We start from the raw sequence: 12,715 nt of genomic DNA, 5'->3' as shown, positions 1-12,715 counted from the left end.
CTAGATAATGAACAAAAGAGACTGATTTTTTCAAATCTACTATGAAACTTAATTGCTGTAGTCCTATTTTGAATAACTTTTAAAAATATCTTCCTAGGTTAAATATTTACATTGATAAAAATTAAAAGCACATATTTAAATATCAAAATGATCTATTGCAATTCACAAAACAACATTACAGAAGCAAGGCACTGCAGTTGGCTGTAGATAACACAGTGCTGCAGCTGGCATCTCATGTAAACCCAACTGCAGCTAGGATGTGGGTAGCATCTCCCTTTGCAGTGGTGGACATAAAATAGCTGATGCTATCAACTGCACCAAGGACAGGTCCACTCCAGGCTTAGGCATACTTCTCAACCTGCCAAGGTGCAGATGCAGGCTCCCTGATCTGACCAAGGCCCCAAATGAGGGATGTACGACTCCCTACCTGTAGGAAAATTACAGAGGGGCAATTTATTCTTTTGGTGTAGAGATTTCTATCACTACATCTTCATGGCTCCTTATAGTCTGATGTAAATAATTCTCAACCATAAAATGAGCAGGACCACGCGGCGTGTAACTGTGGGGTTCAGCTAATAAGTGACACCCCTTTGAGCAAGGTCAGGGAATTTGGAAGGTCAAAGCTGCTGTGTGCCTGGGCGAGGGCCCCGGACACAAGGCAGAGCTCGGGGCAGGAACAGGCCCTGCACCGACGGGAGACAGGGGCCGAGGAGGAGGGTTGTGAAACGCTGTTTCCGAAGGGGCACGGACCGGCGCGCCAGAGCCTGCGCGCCCAGGGGCCGGCCCCCCGCCACCGACCCCCGCCAGCGGGCCCCGCGCCAGCGGGCCCCGCGCCAGCCCGCACAGGACGCTGCGGACCCGCCCTGGGCGAGGGGAGGCCGTGACGACGCGCTCAGCGCCAAGCGGGAATTTCCGGCTCACGCCGGCCCCGCCCCGATGTTGGCCGCGGCTCCCAGGGGGAGACCGACGCGGGGGCGGGGTGCGCGAGGGCAGCCGCCGGGCAGGTCGCGGGGCGACCAATCCGACGCGGATCCGGGGAACAGGTGTGGGCGGGGCATGATGGGTGGCCCCACCCCTTCGCCGTCTCGGCTCCGCCAATCAGCGACCGCGGTTGCACCCTACGCCCTCCCCCCTCGTGTGACTCAGTGTTTGGGGTGGGATCGGGGCGCGCGCTGGGAGCATGGGCTGAGTGAGGGAGGGGCCACCTGAGAGGGCAGAGCCGCTCGGGCCGGCGCCAGCTGCGACACTGGCTCGCCGTCCACGGCCGGGCCATGGGGGCCGCGGAGTGAGGGGCCGGGAGCGAGGCGAGGCGGCGGCGGTAGCAGCAGCGGTAGCGGCGGCGGCGGCCATGTCGCAGGCGCAGGTCCCCCCGGAGACTCGGAAGTTCACCCGGGCGCTCAGCAAGCCGGGCACGGCGGCCGAGCTGCGGCAGAGCGTCTCCGAGGCGGTGCGGGGCTCCGTGTTCGTGGTAAGAGCCCGGCCGGTTGGGCGGCTGCGGGGTGCGTGGCCTGTGGGGACAGCGCCCGTCTGTCCCCGCACAGGGGGCTGGGGCGCATCCCCCGCCACCAGGGAGCCCCCTCCGCCGGGCACCGGGGCCTGATGCTGCCGCCGAGCTCCCCGCATCGACAGGGCTCCGACGCCCGCGGCGGGAGGGAGCCGCCGGGCTGGCGCGGCGCGGGGCTTGCCCTTGGCTCGCGGCGGGGCGCGCGCCTCCTGCTGGCCTGCGGCTCTGGCCCGGGCTGAGGTGCCGGTGTGGCGGAGAGCCAGCCAGGGAGGCTCCCTGCGTGGGCGGGGGCCGCAGTCCGCGGGCGCGGCGGGGCTCTCCGCCGGCACAGCGCTGGGAGTCGCCGCCGCCGCCGCGCTCCTCGGTGCGGCCGCAAACTTCCATCCAGTCACCGCGCGCGTGCGTAGCGCGGCGCGTGGCGTGGAAGTCTGTGGGTGTGTCTGAAGAAGAGGTACAAAAGGCGGTGCGGTGGCACTTTGCTGTGCCCTCCTCACCACGGTAACGCGTATGCTGGGTCGTTCCTCTTCATCTCTTTTCTGAAATCGTCCTAACCCCGGAATTAAACCCAGACGTATTCGCGGCGGGGTTGTAATCAAACAGGGTCTTGTGAGGATTCAGTAACTACTCTGTGGACTCTGACTGGAAGGGAGCAAAGCTAGGCTGTGTTTCTGTCACTGAACCCTCACGAAGTCCTGGTCTGCGCTACAGGTTTATGTCACTATAACTACATCGATCAGGGGTGTGGAAAATCCACACCCCTGAGCAGTGCAGTTACACCAGTTTGAGCCCCAGTGTAGATAGTGCTCTGTTAACGGGAGGGCTCCCCATGTCCACGTAACTACTGCCTCTGGGGGAGATGGAGTACCTATGTGATGGGAGAAGCTCTCCTGGCTTCTTCACTGAACAGTACAGTGGCATTGCTGCACTGGTGTAGCTGTACCACCACAGTGCTGTAAGTGTAGACATACCCTAAGGCAGAGGGGGGCAAACTATGGCCCTCGGGACTCTGGCCCCTGAGCTCCTGCCAGGGAGTGGGGTCAGGACAGGCTTGCAGAGGAGCCAGCCCAACTCCCCAGCAGCATGGTGAGCAGGGCGGAGACTAGGCCCTGGCCCCTCCCCTTCTGCTCCCCTGCCTCCTTCGCAGTCACAGTTCCCCCAGTACCTGGGCAGCATAGCTGCAGCTCCAGGCAGGTGGCATGGCTAGAGTGCGGCCAGACCTGGTTTTCCAGGGTGGCGCGGTCAGGGGGAGTTCCGGGGCGGGTGGGGGGTGGTCAAGGGGCCTGGGCCCTGCTGCCAGGGTGGGGCAGAGCAAACCAGGGTCCCCCTCCATCTCCAGCATGTTGGCCAGCAGCCAAGCCCAGATAGGGAGCGAGCCCTGCCCGACTGCCAGGAAGAGCAGCGAAACGAGCAGGGGAAACGCACAGGGAAAGGACTGAGCCCCCCTTTCCACAACCCCACAGGTAATGTGGGGCGGGGAGAGCAGGGAGGGTTGGATGGGGGCCGCAGGGGGGCGGTCAGGGGGTGGGGAACAGGGGAGATTGGATGGGGCAGGGGTCCCGGGGGTGGGGAACAGGGGAGATTGGATGGGGCAGGGGTCCCGGCGGGATGGTCAGGGGAAAGAGAGCAGGGGTGTTTGGATAGGATGCAGGATGCCCGGGTGGGAGCAGGGGGTGTTGGATGGGAGTGGGAGTTCTGGGGGGGTTGGAATGGGGGCGTGGGCCAGGCCACTCCTTGCTGTTTGGGGAGGCATAGCCTTTCCCAGCTTTCACTACCTTGCCTGCCATACAATTTCTGTAGCCGATGTGGCCCTAGGGCCAAAATGTTTGCCCACCCGTGCCCTAAGGCCATGTCTACGATGGCACTTTTGTCGTTAAGACTTTTTGTTGCTTAGGGGTGTGAAAAAACACCCCCTTTAACGACAAAGGTTTTAATGATGAAAAGCACCGGTGTGGACAGTACTCCTGGTGACAAAGATGTGGCCCCATGGCAATAAAGAGCAGTTACACATCACATCTTAAAATGCTGCAGTTGCACAGCCATGCCGTTGTAAGATGCACGGTGTAGACATAGCCTTAGTCACTTAATTTCTCTTTCTCCTTTTCTCCAGCTTTAAAATGGGGACAGTAATGCTTACCTATCATTGTAAAGTGTTCCTGTATCTACAATTGAAAAAGCATCATAATACCCATCTACTCATTCTACAAATTAACTCCTATTTTTTGTAACTACCAGGGTAACAAACTGTTGAACCCCCTTAATCGTTGGTCAGCAGTTCCGCCTTTGAGTAGTTCCACTGACTCCAATGGGACTACTTGGAGTAATAAGATATAAGGTAACGCGTTAAAAATATATCTTTTTCTAGTAAACACGAGGGCAGTAAGGACTGAATAGTGCAGAGATAGTCGTTCCTACAATCCCAGCATTGCTGATGGTGCTGAAAGGATCAGCAGAAAAATAGTTGATGTTGAATTTTATCTTAAGAACATAAGAACGGCCATACGGGTCAGACCAAAGATCCATCTAGCCCAGTATCCTATCTGCCAACAGTGGCCAGCCAGGTGCCCCAGAGGGAATGAACAGAACAGGTAATCATTGAGTGATCCACCCCCTATCTCCCAGCTTCTGACACTGTCCCTGCCCATCATGGCTAATAGCCATTGATGGACCTATCCTCCATGAATTTATCTAGTTCTTTTTTTAACCCTGTTATAGTCTTGGCTTTCACAACATCTTCTGGCAGAGTTGCACAGGTTGACTGTGCATTGTGTGAAAAAATACTTTTTTGTTTGTTTTTAAACCTGTTGCCTATTAATTTCATTTGGTGACCACTACTTCCTCTGTTATGAGAAGGAGTAAATAACACTTCCTTATTTACTTATGCCACATCCGTCATAATTTTATAGACCTCTATCATATCCCCCTTAATTATCTCTCTTCCAACTTGAAAAGTCCCAGTCTTATTAATCTCTCCTCATATGGAAGCCATTCCATACCCCTAATAACTTTTGTTGCCCTTTTTTGAACCTTTTCCAATTCCAATATATCTTTTTTTTTTAGATGAGGTGTCCACATTTGCACGCAGTATTCAAGATGTTGGCATATATAGAGATGGATTTATATAGAGGTGATATGATATTTTCTGTCTTCTGATCTTAGCCTTTCTTAATGATTCCGAACGTTCTGTTAGCTTTTTTGATGGCCACTGCACTTTAAGTGGATGTTTTCAGAGAACTAGCCACAGTGACTCCAAGATCTTTCTTTAGTGGTAACAGCTAATTTAGATCCCATCATTTTATATGTATATTTGGGATTGTATTTTCCAATGTGTATTACTTTGTATTTAACAACATTGAATTTCATCTGCTGTTTTGTTGCCTAGTCACCCGGTTTTTGAGATCCCTTTGTAACTCTTCGCGGTCTTCTTGGGACTTAACTATCCTTGGCAAATTTTGCCACCTAACTGTTTACCTCTTTTTCCAGAGCATTTGTGGATATGTTGAATAGTACTGGTCCCAGTACAGACCTTTGGGGAACACCACTATTTACCTCTTCATTCTGAAAACTGACCATTTATTCCTATCCTTTGTTTCCTATCTTTTAACTAGTTACTGATCCATCCCTCTTATACCATGGCAGCTTACTTTGTTTTAGTGCCCTTGGTGAGGGACCTTATCAACGGCTTTCTGAAAATCTAAGTACACTGTGTTCATAGGTTCCCCCTTGTCCTTATGCTTGTTGACCCCCTCAAAGAATTCTAGTAGATTGGTGAGGCATGATTTCCCTTGACAAAAGCCATGATGACACTTCCCCAACAAATCATGTTCATCTGTGTCTGATAATTCTATTCTTTACTATAATTTCAACAAGTCTGGCTGGCACTGAAGTTAGGCTTACCAGCCTATAATTGCCTGGATCGCCGCTGGAGCCTTTTTAAAAAAATTGGTATCACATTAGCTATCCTCCAGTCATCTGGTACAGAAGCTGATTTAAATGATAGATTACATACCACAGTTAGTCATAATTGTTGGTGTTGAAATGAATGGAAGAAGTTAATCTGTCTTGGAGCTACTTTTTCAGAAAGTTTAAATATATGAGAAGATAGCACTACGTTAGTACAGGTTCTGAAGACTTCTTTGCAACCAGAAGGACTAAAACTTTTAAAAAGAGCTTGTATTCTGCAGTAACTTTTAGGGTCAGCAAATATATGATAAAAGAAAAGGAGTACTTGTGGCACCTTAGAGACTAACCAATTTATTTGAGCATGAGCTTTCGTGAGCTACAGCTCACTTCATCAGATGTATACCGTGGAAACCTGTCAAATATATGATGTCATACCAGCTCAGTCTGACTGTAGCCAGTGCTTTTTGCATATTGCTATACTGATGGTATAACGAGGAATTTTTTTGATGGTGAGTTGGTGTAATAGCTTTTGAATTAAAAGAAAACAAACTTTACCATACATAGTATGTTTGTGACTTTTCCCCACCCGGTTAATTTATAGAATAAATTTCCTCTTCCACTCTTCTTGTTTTGATTCTTCTGTTAAATCACTCCTTTCTCTTTATTCTTTTCTTCCTCTTTACCATTGTGAAGGCCATCCTGCTAATCCTTCACTATGATTAATTGGAGCATCTGATTCTTCTATTCTTGTACCCAGGCTGTTTAACAACTCTGGGGAAAGGCCTGTGATCATGGGACTTTCCTGCATTTACAAATTAGTTCTTTTTCTCCTTTTGTTCTGCCATGTGCCTTGTCAAGCAGCATTATTTTTTCATTCATTGAATTCCACATCCACCTTCAACTTTTGAAGAGAGGAGATTGGTGGATATTGTGCTCTCTGTTCATGCGTTTTTTCAGTGACTGACTGTATCTACCATGATCCATTTTTCTGTCACCAATTTTTTTTGCCTGCTATCCTTTAATCCCTCTACCTGTCATTTGACCACCTTCTGCCTGACTCCTCCATCCCAGTTTTTGTCCTTCTAACTCTGCCACCTGGCTTTCCAGCTACTCTCCATCTGCTTTCTTCTCTTTACATTCAGGCTCATCGAGTTAATGGTATGAAACTTTTGTCCCAAGATCCTCTCCTGCAATTCCATATTGTATCCACTCCAATCTGGATTCTGCCCTCTCCTCCCCACTGAAACTTTCTAGCATATTTAGAAAGGCAGCATGAAACTTAAAGCTATCTGCTGAAGGAAGTATATAATTGGCCTAATCTGTATAATGTGAAATAGCATACAGCTCTTTAGGCATCAAAACCTTATTATCCCTTGGAGAATCTGCATGTGAACCTTAAAAAGGGAGTGAATTTGGAATTTCCTGGAAGAAGCCATGGAAGAATGAGTCCAGATTTTTTAGAAACTGGTGCATCCTTAATGAGTGGGTAAAACTTTTCACTTTGCATACAAGGTGTCATAAATAAACATTTGCAAGCTCAGCAGTGTTGAAAAGTAATATGTATAACTGTATATTGTCAGGCAGTGTTTAGATTTTCTCTAGAATGTTTTGTTGTATACTTGCTTGATTAAAGATTATAGTTTGATGTGTTAGGGGAGGGGAGGCACTGTGTGCTGTGCTGAGCTGAGCAGCCTGCTAAGCTAGGCTGAGAGCTCGCTAATGAGACTCTAGCCTGCTATCCTTTGATCCCTAACCCTTTAGGATCCCTTGATAAGGAGATGGGGCTAATTTAGGGATGAGACTTTAAAAAGCCAGCTCCTAGGCGATCAGAGGAGTTTTGCAAGGGAGTTTAGAGAGGGAATGTGAGAACATACTCTAAACTTAGGCCAATAACCCCATTCTCCTTTCACGCCCCCCCCAAAAAAAAAACAAAAAAACCCCCAAAAAACCCACCACCTTTACAAGAGTAAAAATAATGCAGGTAGAAGTCCAGCAGCAGAGTGGCAGGAGGAGGGGTTTAGGTTTAGGGAACTGGGGAACCTTTTGGGAAAAGAGGAGCCTGTACAGGAAAGATGGGCTCCACCTAAATCAAAACTGAACCAGAGTGCAGTTATGTACAGTTAAAAAGGTTATAGAGGATTTTTTAAACTAAGGACTGGGGAAAGGCTGACAGATGTTGAGGAACACATGGTTTGGGCGAAGACATTCCTTAGGGATGAATTTATTAATGGGGAACTCTATCAGAAAAAAGTTGGTAAAGTACTTGTAGGAACTGGTGAAGTATAGTGAAACATAAGAGTCCCATTTAAATATAATACTTGAAGGCAAGCAACTGAATATTAACAAAATGTACAAGTACTTTTATACAAATGCTAAAGTCTAGATACTAAAAGTGTGAACTAAAGTGCCTGTCATTAGACGAGAATATTGATATAATAGGCATCACAGAAGCTTGAGTAGAGTGAGGATAATCAATGGGATGTGGTAATACCAGGATACGAAATGTGTACGAATTATTGAGTAGGTTGCACTGGTGGGGGAATGCTTCTATATGTTAAGAAAAGCGTAGAGTGAAATCTCAAACAAATCAAACTATACCATAGAATATGGATAGAAATAGCAGCAGGAATACTGACAACCTGACCAGGATGGTGACAGTGATTGTGAAATGCTCAGGGAGATTAGAGAGAAACAAACATAGAAAAATGCAGTAGTAATGGATGATTTCAACTATCCTCCTATTGACTGGGTATAGTCACCTCAGGTGGTGATTGAAGAAAAAAATTTTTTTTAAGACATGTTAAATGACTGCTTCTTGGAGTATCTTGTCCTGGATTCCACAAGGGGAGAGGCAATTCTTGATTTAATCCTAAATGGAACACAGGATCTGGTCCAAGAGGTGAGCATAGTTGAACTGCTCAGTAATAAAGACTATAATGTGATTACATTAACATTCTTATAGGGGGAAAAATGCCAAAGAAACCCACCACAGTAACATTTAACTTCAAAAAGGGGTACTACACAAAAATGAGGAAGCTAGTTAAATAGAAATTAAAAGGAACAGTTACAAGGGTGAAATGCCTGTAAACTGCATGGAGATTATTTAAAAGCACCATAATAGAGGCTCAAACTAAATGTATACCCTAAATTAGAAAAAAACACAACAGTAAGAGGACCAAAAAATGCCACCATGGCTAAACAGCGGAGTAAAAGAAGCAGTTAGAGGCAGAAAGGCATCCTTTAAAAAAACTGACATCCTAGAGAGGAAAACAGAAAGGAGCACAAACTCTGGCAAGTCAAGTGTATAAGTATAATAAGGCAGGCCAAGAAAGAATTTGAAGAACTAGTAAAGGACACAAAAACTAACACAAATATTTTTTTAAGTACCTCAGAAGCAGGAAGCTTGCCAGTAGGCAGTGAGGTGACTTGGTGATCAAAGTGCTGAAGGAGCTCTTAAGGATGACATGGCTTTTGCAGAGAAACTAAATGAATGTTGCATCGGTCTTCACTGCAGAGGATATGGGCAAGGCCCCCTTCCCATCTCCCACCTGAGGCATTCTTTTTACATGAGAAATCGGAGTTAATTATTCCAGATTAAGATGTCAGTAGAGGAGGTTTTGGGATAAATTGAATAGGTGGTGGGTCGAATAGAAGCGGACCGTGGCCAGGGGCTGCCGGCCGTGGTGCAGCAGCTGCTCTGGCCAGGGCTGTGGTGCCAGCTGCTTGGGTGGCCCTGGGGTCAACCACACTGTCCCCTGCAGAAGTCACAGAGGTGGCGGAAAGTCACGGAATCTGTGACTTCCGTGATAGACGTGGAGCCCTATTGATAAATGATCTGGAAAAGGGGGTGAACAGTGAGGTGGTGAAGTTTGCAGACATTACAAAGTTACTCAGGATAATTTTAAGTCCAAAGCTGACTGCAGTGAGTCAGTAATGAATCTCACAAAGCTGGGTAACTGGGTAACAAAATGGTAGATGAAACTCAGTGTTGCCAAGTGGTTAGGAATGCATAATATAAAAAATAATCCTAACTATATATACAAACTAATGGGTTCTAAATTAGTTCTTACCACTCCAAAAAATGATGTGGTCGTTAGTTTTCTAAAACATCTATTCAATATACAGTGGCAGTCATCAATGTTAGGAACCAATAGGAAAGGGATAGATAATAAAATGGAAAATATCATAACGCAACTATATAAATCCATGGTACTCCCACACCTTGAATACTGCATGCAGTTCTGGTTGCTCCATCTCAAAAAACATAGAATTAGAAAAGGTGCAGAGAAGGGCAATAAAAATTAAGATTATGGAATAGCTTCTGTCTGAGGAGATCTTAAGACTGGGACTGTCCAGCTTAGAAAAAAGATGACTAAGGTTGGATATGATAGAGGTCTATTAAATTGTGAATCTTATGAAGAAGGTGAATAAGGAAGTATTATTTATTTCTTCACATAAAGCAAGAACTGGAATTCACCCACTGAAATTAATAGGCAGTAGTTTTAAAAGTAACATAAGGAAATACTTCACAGAAGGCACAATCAACCTGTGGAACTCCTTCTGTTTTCAGCATGCTTCATCCCTGTATTAGCATAATGTTCATAATAGATTTCAAAGGTTTTCCACTAAAATGGGGATCTTAAATTCTTCAGAAATTGCTTTTACATGTTTGATTAGGAGGTAAAACTTCCACCTGCCTCTTGCAATTAAGGTTTTTCAAGCTTTCGCCCTTACCTTTCAAATGCACTGTAAAATTAATTGGTCACAAGTGTGGTGGATTAATGAAACATCCTTTACGTTCTGCTGATAAAATGTTCTGTGCTGTATTAGGGGACTTAATTGTTTGTAAATGGAATATATTTGCTCATTCTGAGAATGTGGTCAATGTTTAAAACAACATGAAATTGAGAGTCCGGGGTTGAGTGTGGAAGAAGACATCTAACATGGAATTGCTATATTTTTCACTATGGTACGCTTATAGCCTCAGTAAGTGTCAGATACTTGGTCAATAAAACAGCCCTTTTCTAGTTTGTGCCCATTTAACTCAGTTTCCAACTTAACTTTTTGCAGATGGATGTCACTGGTTGACCTTTCGTAAGCTAAATAAATGAGACCTCTTTTATATTTTCTTAATTTAGTTTTAAACTCAACTTTTCATAATGGTCACAATACAAAAATTCTTCTGATTGTCTAAACTGAGTTACTTAATACTTTATTATAGTAGTGAAGAACCAAATGACAGGCTGTGTCTATACTACAGAGCTTGATTGACATAAGTTACGATACCATACATCCACCAACTTCTGTATCTCTTGTGTGCGTGCATACTTGGCTACTTGTGTTGGAGTTGCCCGTACACACCACTAGTGGTTACACTGATGGAAAACGTGGAGTGCCATGGGTAGGTATGCTGATGTGCCCTGTACCGTTGTCCGGTGTAGTGCCATGTGGGACATTTTGCAGTAATTTGCCGAAGGATTTTTGGTTCTGGTTCCCACAATGTCCGTCTCCATCCATAATGCTTGTTCCATCCCATTATTTGCGCACCATTTTTTAAAACTGACAGTCCCATATGCCACTTTACAGCCTCTGCCATCTCTCAGGCAGAAGTATGGACCCAACAGAGCTCCATGCAGTTCTCATGACTGTTGCTAATATAAGATGTGCAGTTCTCTTGTATTTGCAGAACTTCATTGAGTACTACTATAATTGGATATGTGAGGAAGCGGAGTTACTCAACCACCATGACAGGTTGCTGATAGGTAGCACATAAATACATCTGGCTGCTGCTGTCATTCAGGTGGTAGCTCCCCATTATTAGTTGCTGCTTTTGGGCTGAAAAACCAGCACTGATTGTGGGATTGCATTGTAATGTAGGTTTGGGATGACAAGCTGTGGTTGCAGAACTTTTGGATGTGAAAAGGCCCCTGTGATAGGCTGTGCCCCTTAGGAAGCCACCTGATGTGCTAAGATACCACTGAGTATACCTGTTCTGCCAGCATGGGCCCTCTTTAACTGGCCTTGCTGTGTTAGGCTCACAAGCCTCTTCCAGCCAAGCGCACAGACAGGGCCACACCCAGCTGCAGCTCAGATCTGGGAAGACTCGGCTTAAGGGACTTGTTCCAGCACTCTGGTGCTTACTCCTTTTAAGGGGTACAAACCCAAAGGTTTTATGAAATTCATCTCCTCCCTCAATGTGGAGGGAGGTATGCACAACTTCTCGCCCCTTACTTAGAAATTACAGACACTAGGTTATATTATAAACCAAATTTTATTAACTACAAAAGGCAAATTAAGTGGTAAAAGCGGTAGCAAACAGAACAAAGCAGATTACTAAGCAAACGAAACCAAACATGCGAACTAAGCTAGTTTCACTAAAGAAATTGGTTACAAATAGTTTTTCTCACCCTAGATATTGTTGCAGGCAGATTACAGAAGGCCTTGAAAGGCAGCTGCACTGGTTTTCCTCTTGAGACCTCTGGTATTATTACTCACAAGCTAGATGCTCTTCCAGCTTGGGCTCAATCCTTCTCTCCGCCTCCCCCACCCCCCATTCAGTTCTTTCTTCCAGGTGTTTTTCAGTGTCTCTTTGGGCCGGCAGGCAGAGGAGAACTGTGATGATGATACTCCCCTGCCTTGTATAGCTCTTGTGTAAGGCAGGAACCCTTTGTCTTCCAGAGGAAAACCACTGGCATTCCAAAAGGGGGAGGAGGAGGGGTATGCAGAACCAGGTGACTCGGACCCACCCCTCTGCATGGCTGTGGCAGTCATTGCTCATAAACTGTCTCCAGCGTCCACAGGAAGACTAAGCTCTTTCACAGTCCATTGTCTCGGCTATTGGCCCATTAGCCCTGTCTGGCTTTTCCATTGTTGTACCTGAAGCGCTGGTTGGGGTGACACGCAAAGTAACACATTTGAAATACAGGTACATAGTTAATATTCCTAACTTTAGATACAGAAATGATACAGGCATACAAACTGGATAATTACATTCAGTAAATCATGACTTTTCCAATGATATTGTACGTGAGCCATCTTGCATAAAGTACATCTCAGTTATGTCACATTCCATATGAAAATATGCTTCTGATAAGATTATGTAATGTCACAGCTACATTCCTAGATCTGCGTGCCAAACTTGCTGCAGCATAGGGATACAAGGATGAGAGCTGCATTGACTGTGGAGAAGTGTGGTGATAACGCTCTGGAAGCTTGCAATGCTGGATTGCTGTTGGTCAGTGGGCAATCAGTTTGGAGTTGGGAAGTCCATGGTGGGGGTCATTGTCATCCAAGTAAGCAAGGCTGTTGTGT

At 46.3% G+C, this 12,715-nt stretch overlaps 1 protein-coding gene across 6 annotated transcripts in view; it reads left to right on the top strand.

Annotated features, from left to right (window-relative positions):
• The first annotated feature begins 1,192 nt into the window (after positions 1–1,192).
• DOCK9 (dedicator of cytokinesis 9) overlaps positions 1,193–12,715 on the top strand; it is a 331,662-nt gene continuing 320,139 nt past the window's right edge. For 5 of the 6 annotated variants that reach the window (XM_075129522.1, XM_048854041.2, XM_048854093.2 and 2 more), the window contains exon 1: positions 1,193–1,468. In XM_075129522.1, the coding sequence (XP_074985623.1) occupies positions 1,349–1,468 (120 nt within the window). In that variant the 5' untranslated portion in view covers positions 1,193–1,348. The remainder of the gene's footprint in view (positions 1,469–12,715) is intronic. The other variant, XM_048854023.2, reaches the window with a different exon arrangement.

This window comes from Caretta caretta, chromosome 1, assembly GCF_965140235.1.
Source record: "Caretta caretta isolate rCarCar2 chromosome 1, rCarCar1.hap1, whole genome shotgun sequence".
Lineage (NCBI taxonomy): Eukaryota > Metazoa > Chordata > Testudines > Cheloniidae > Caretta > Caretta caretta.
Note: the sequence above shows the minus strand (reverse complement) of the source record. Positions and strands in the feature narration are given on the sequence as shown.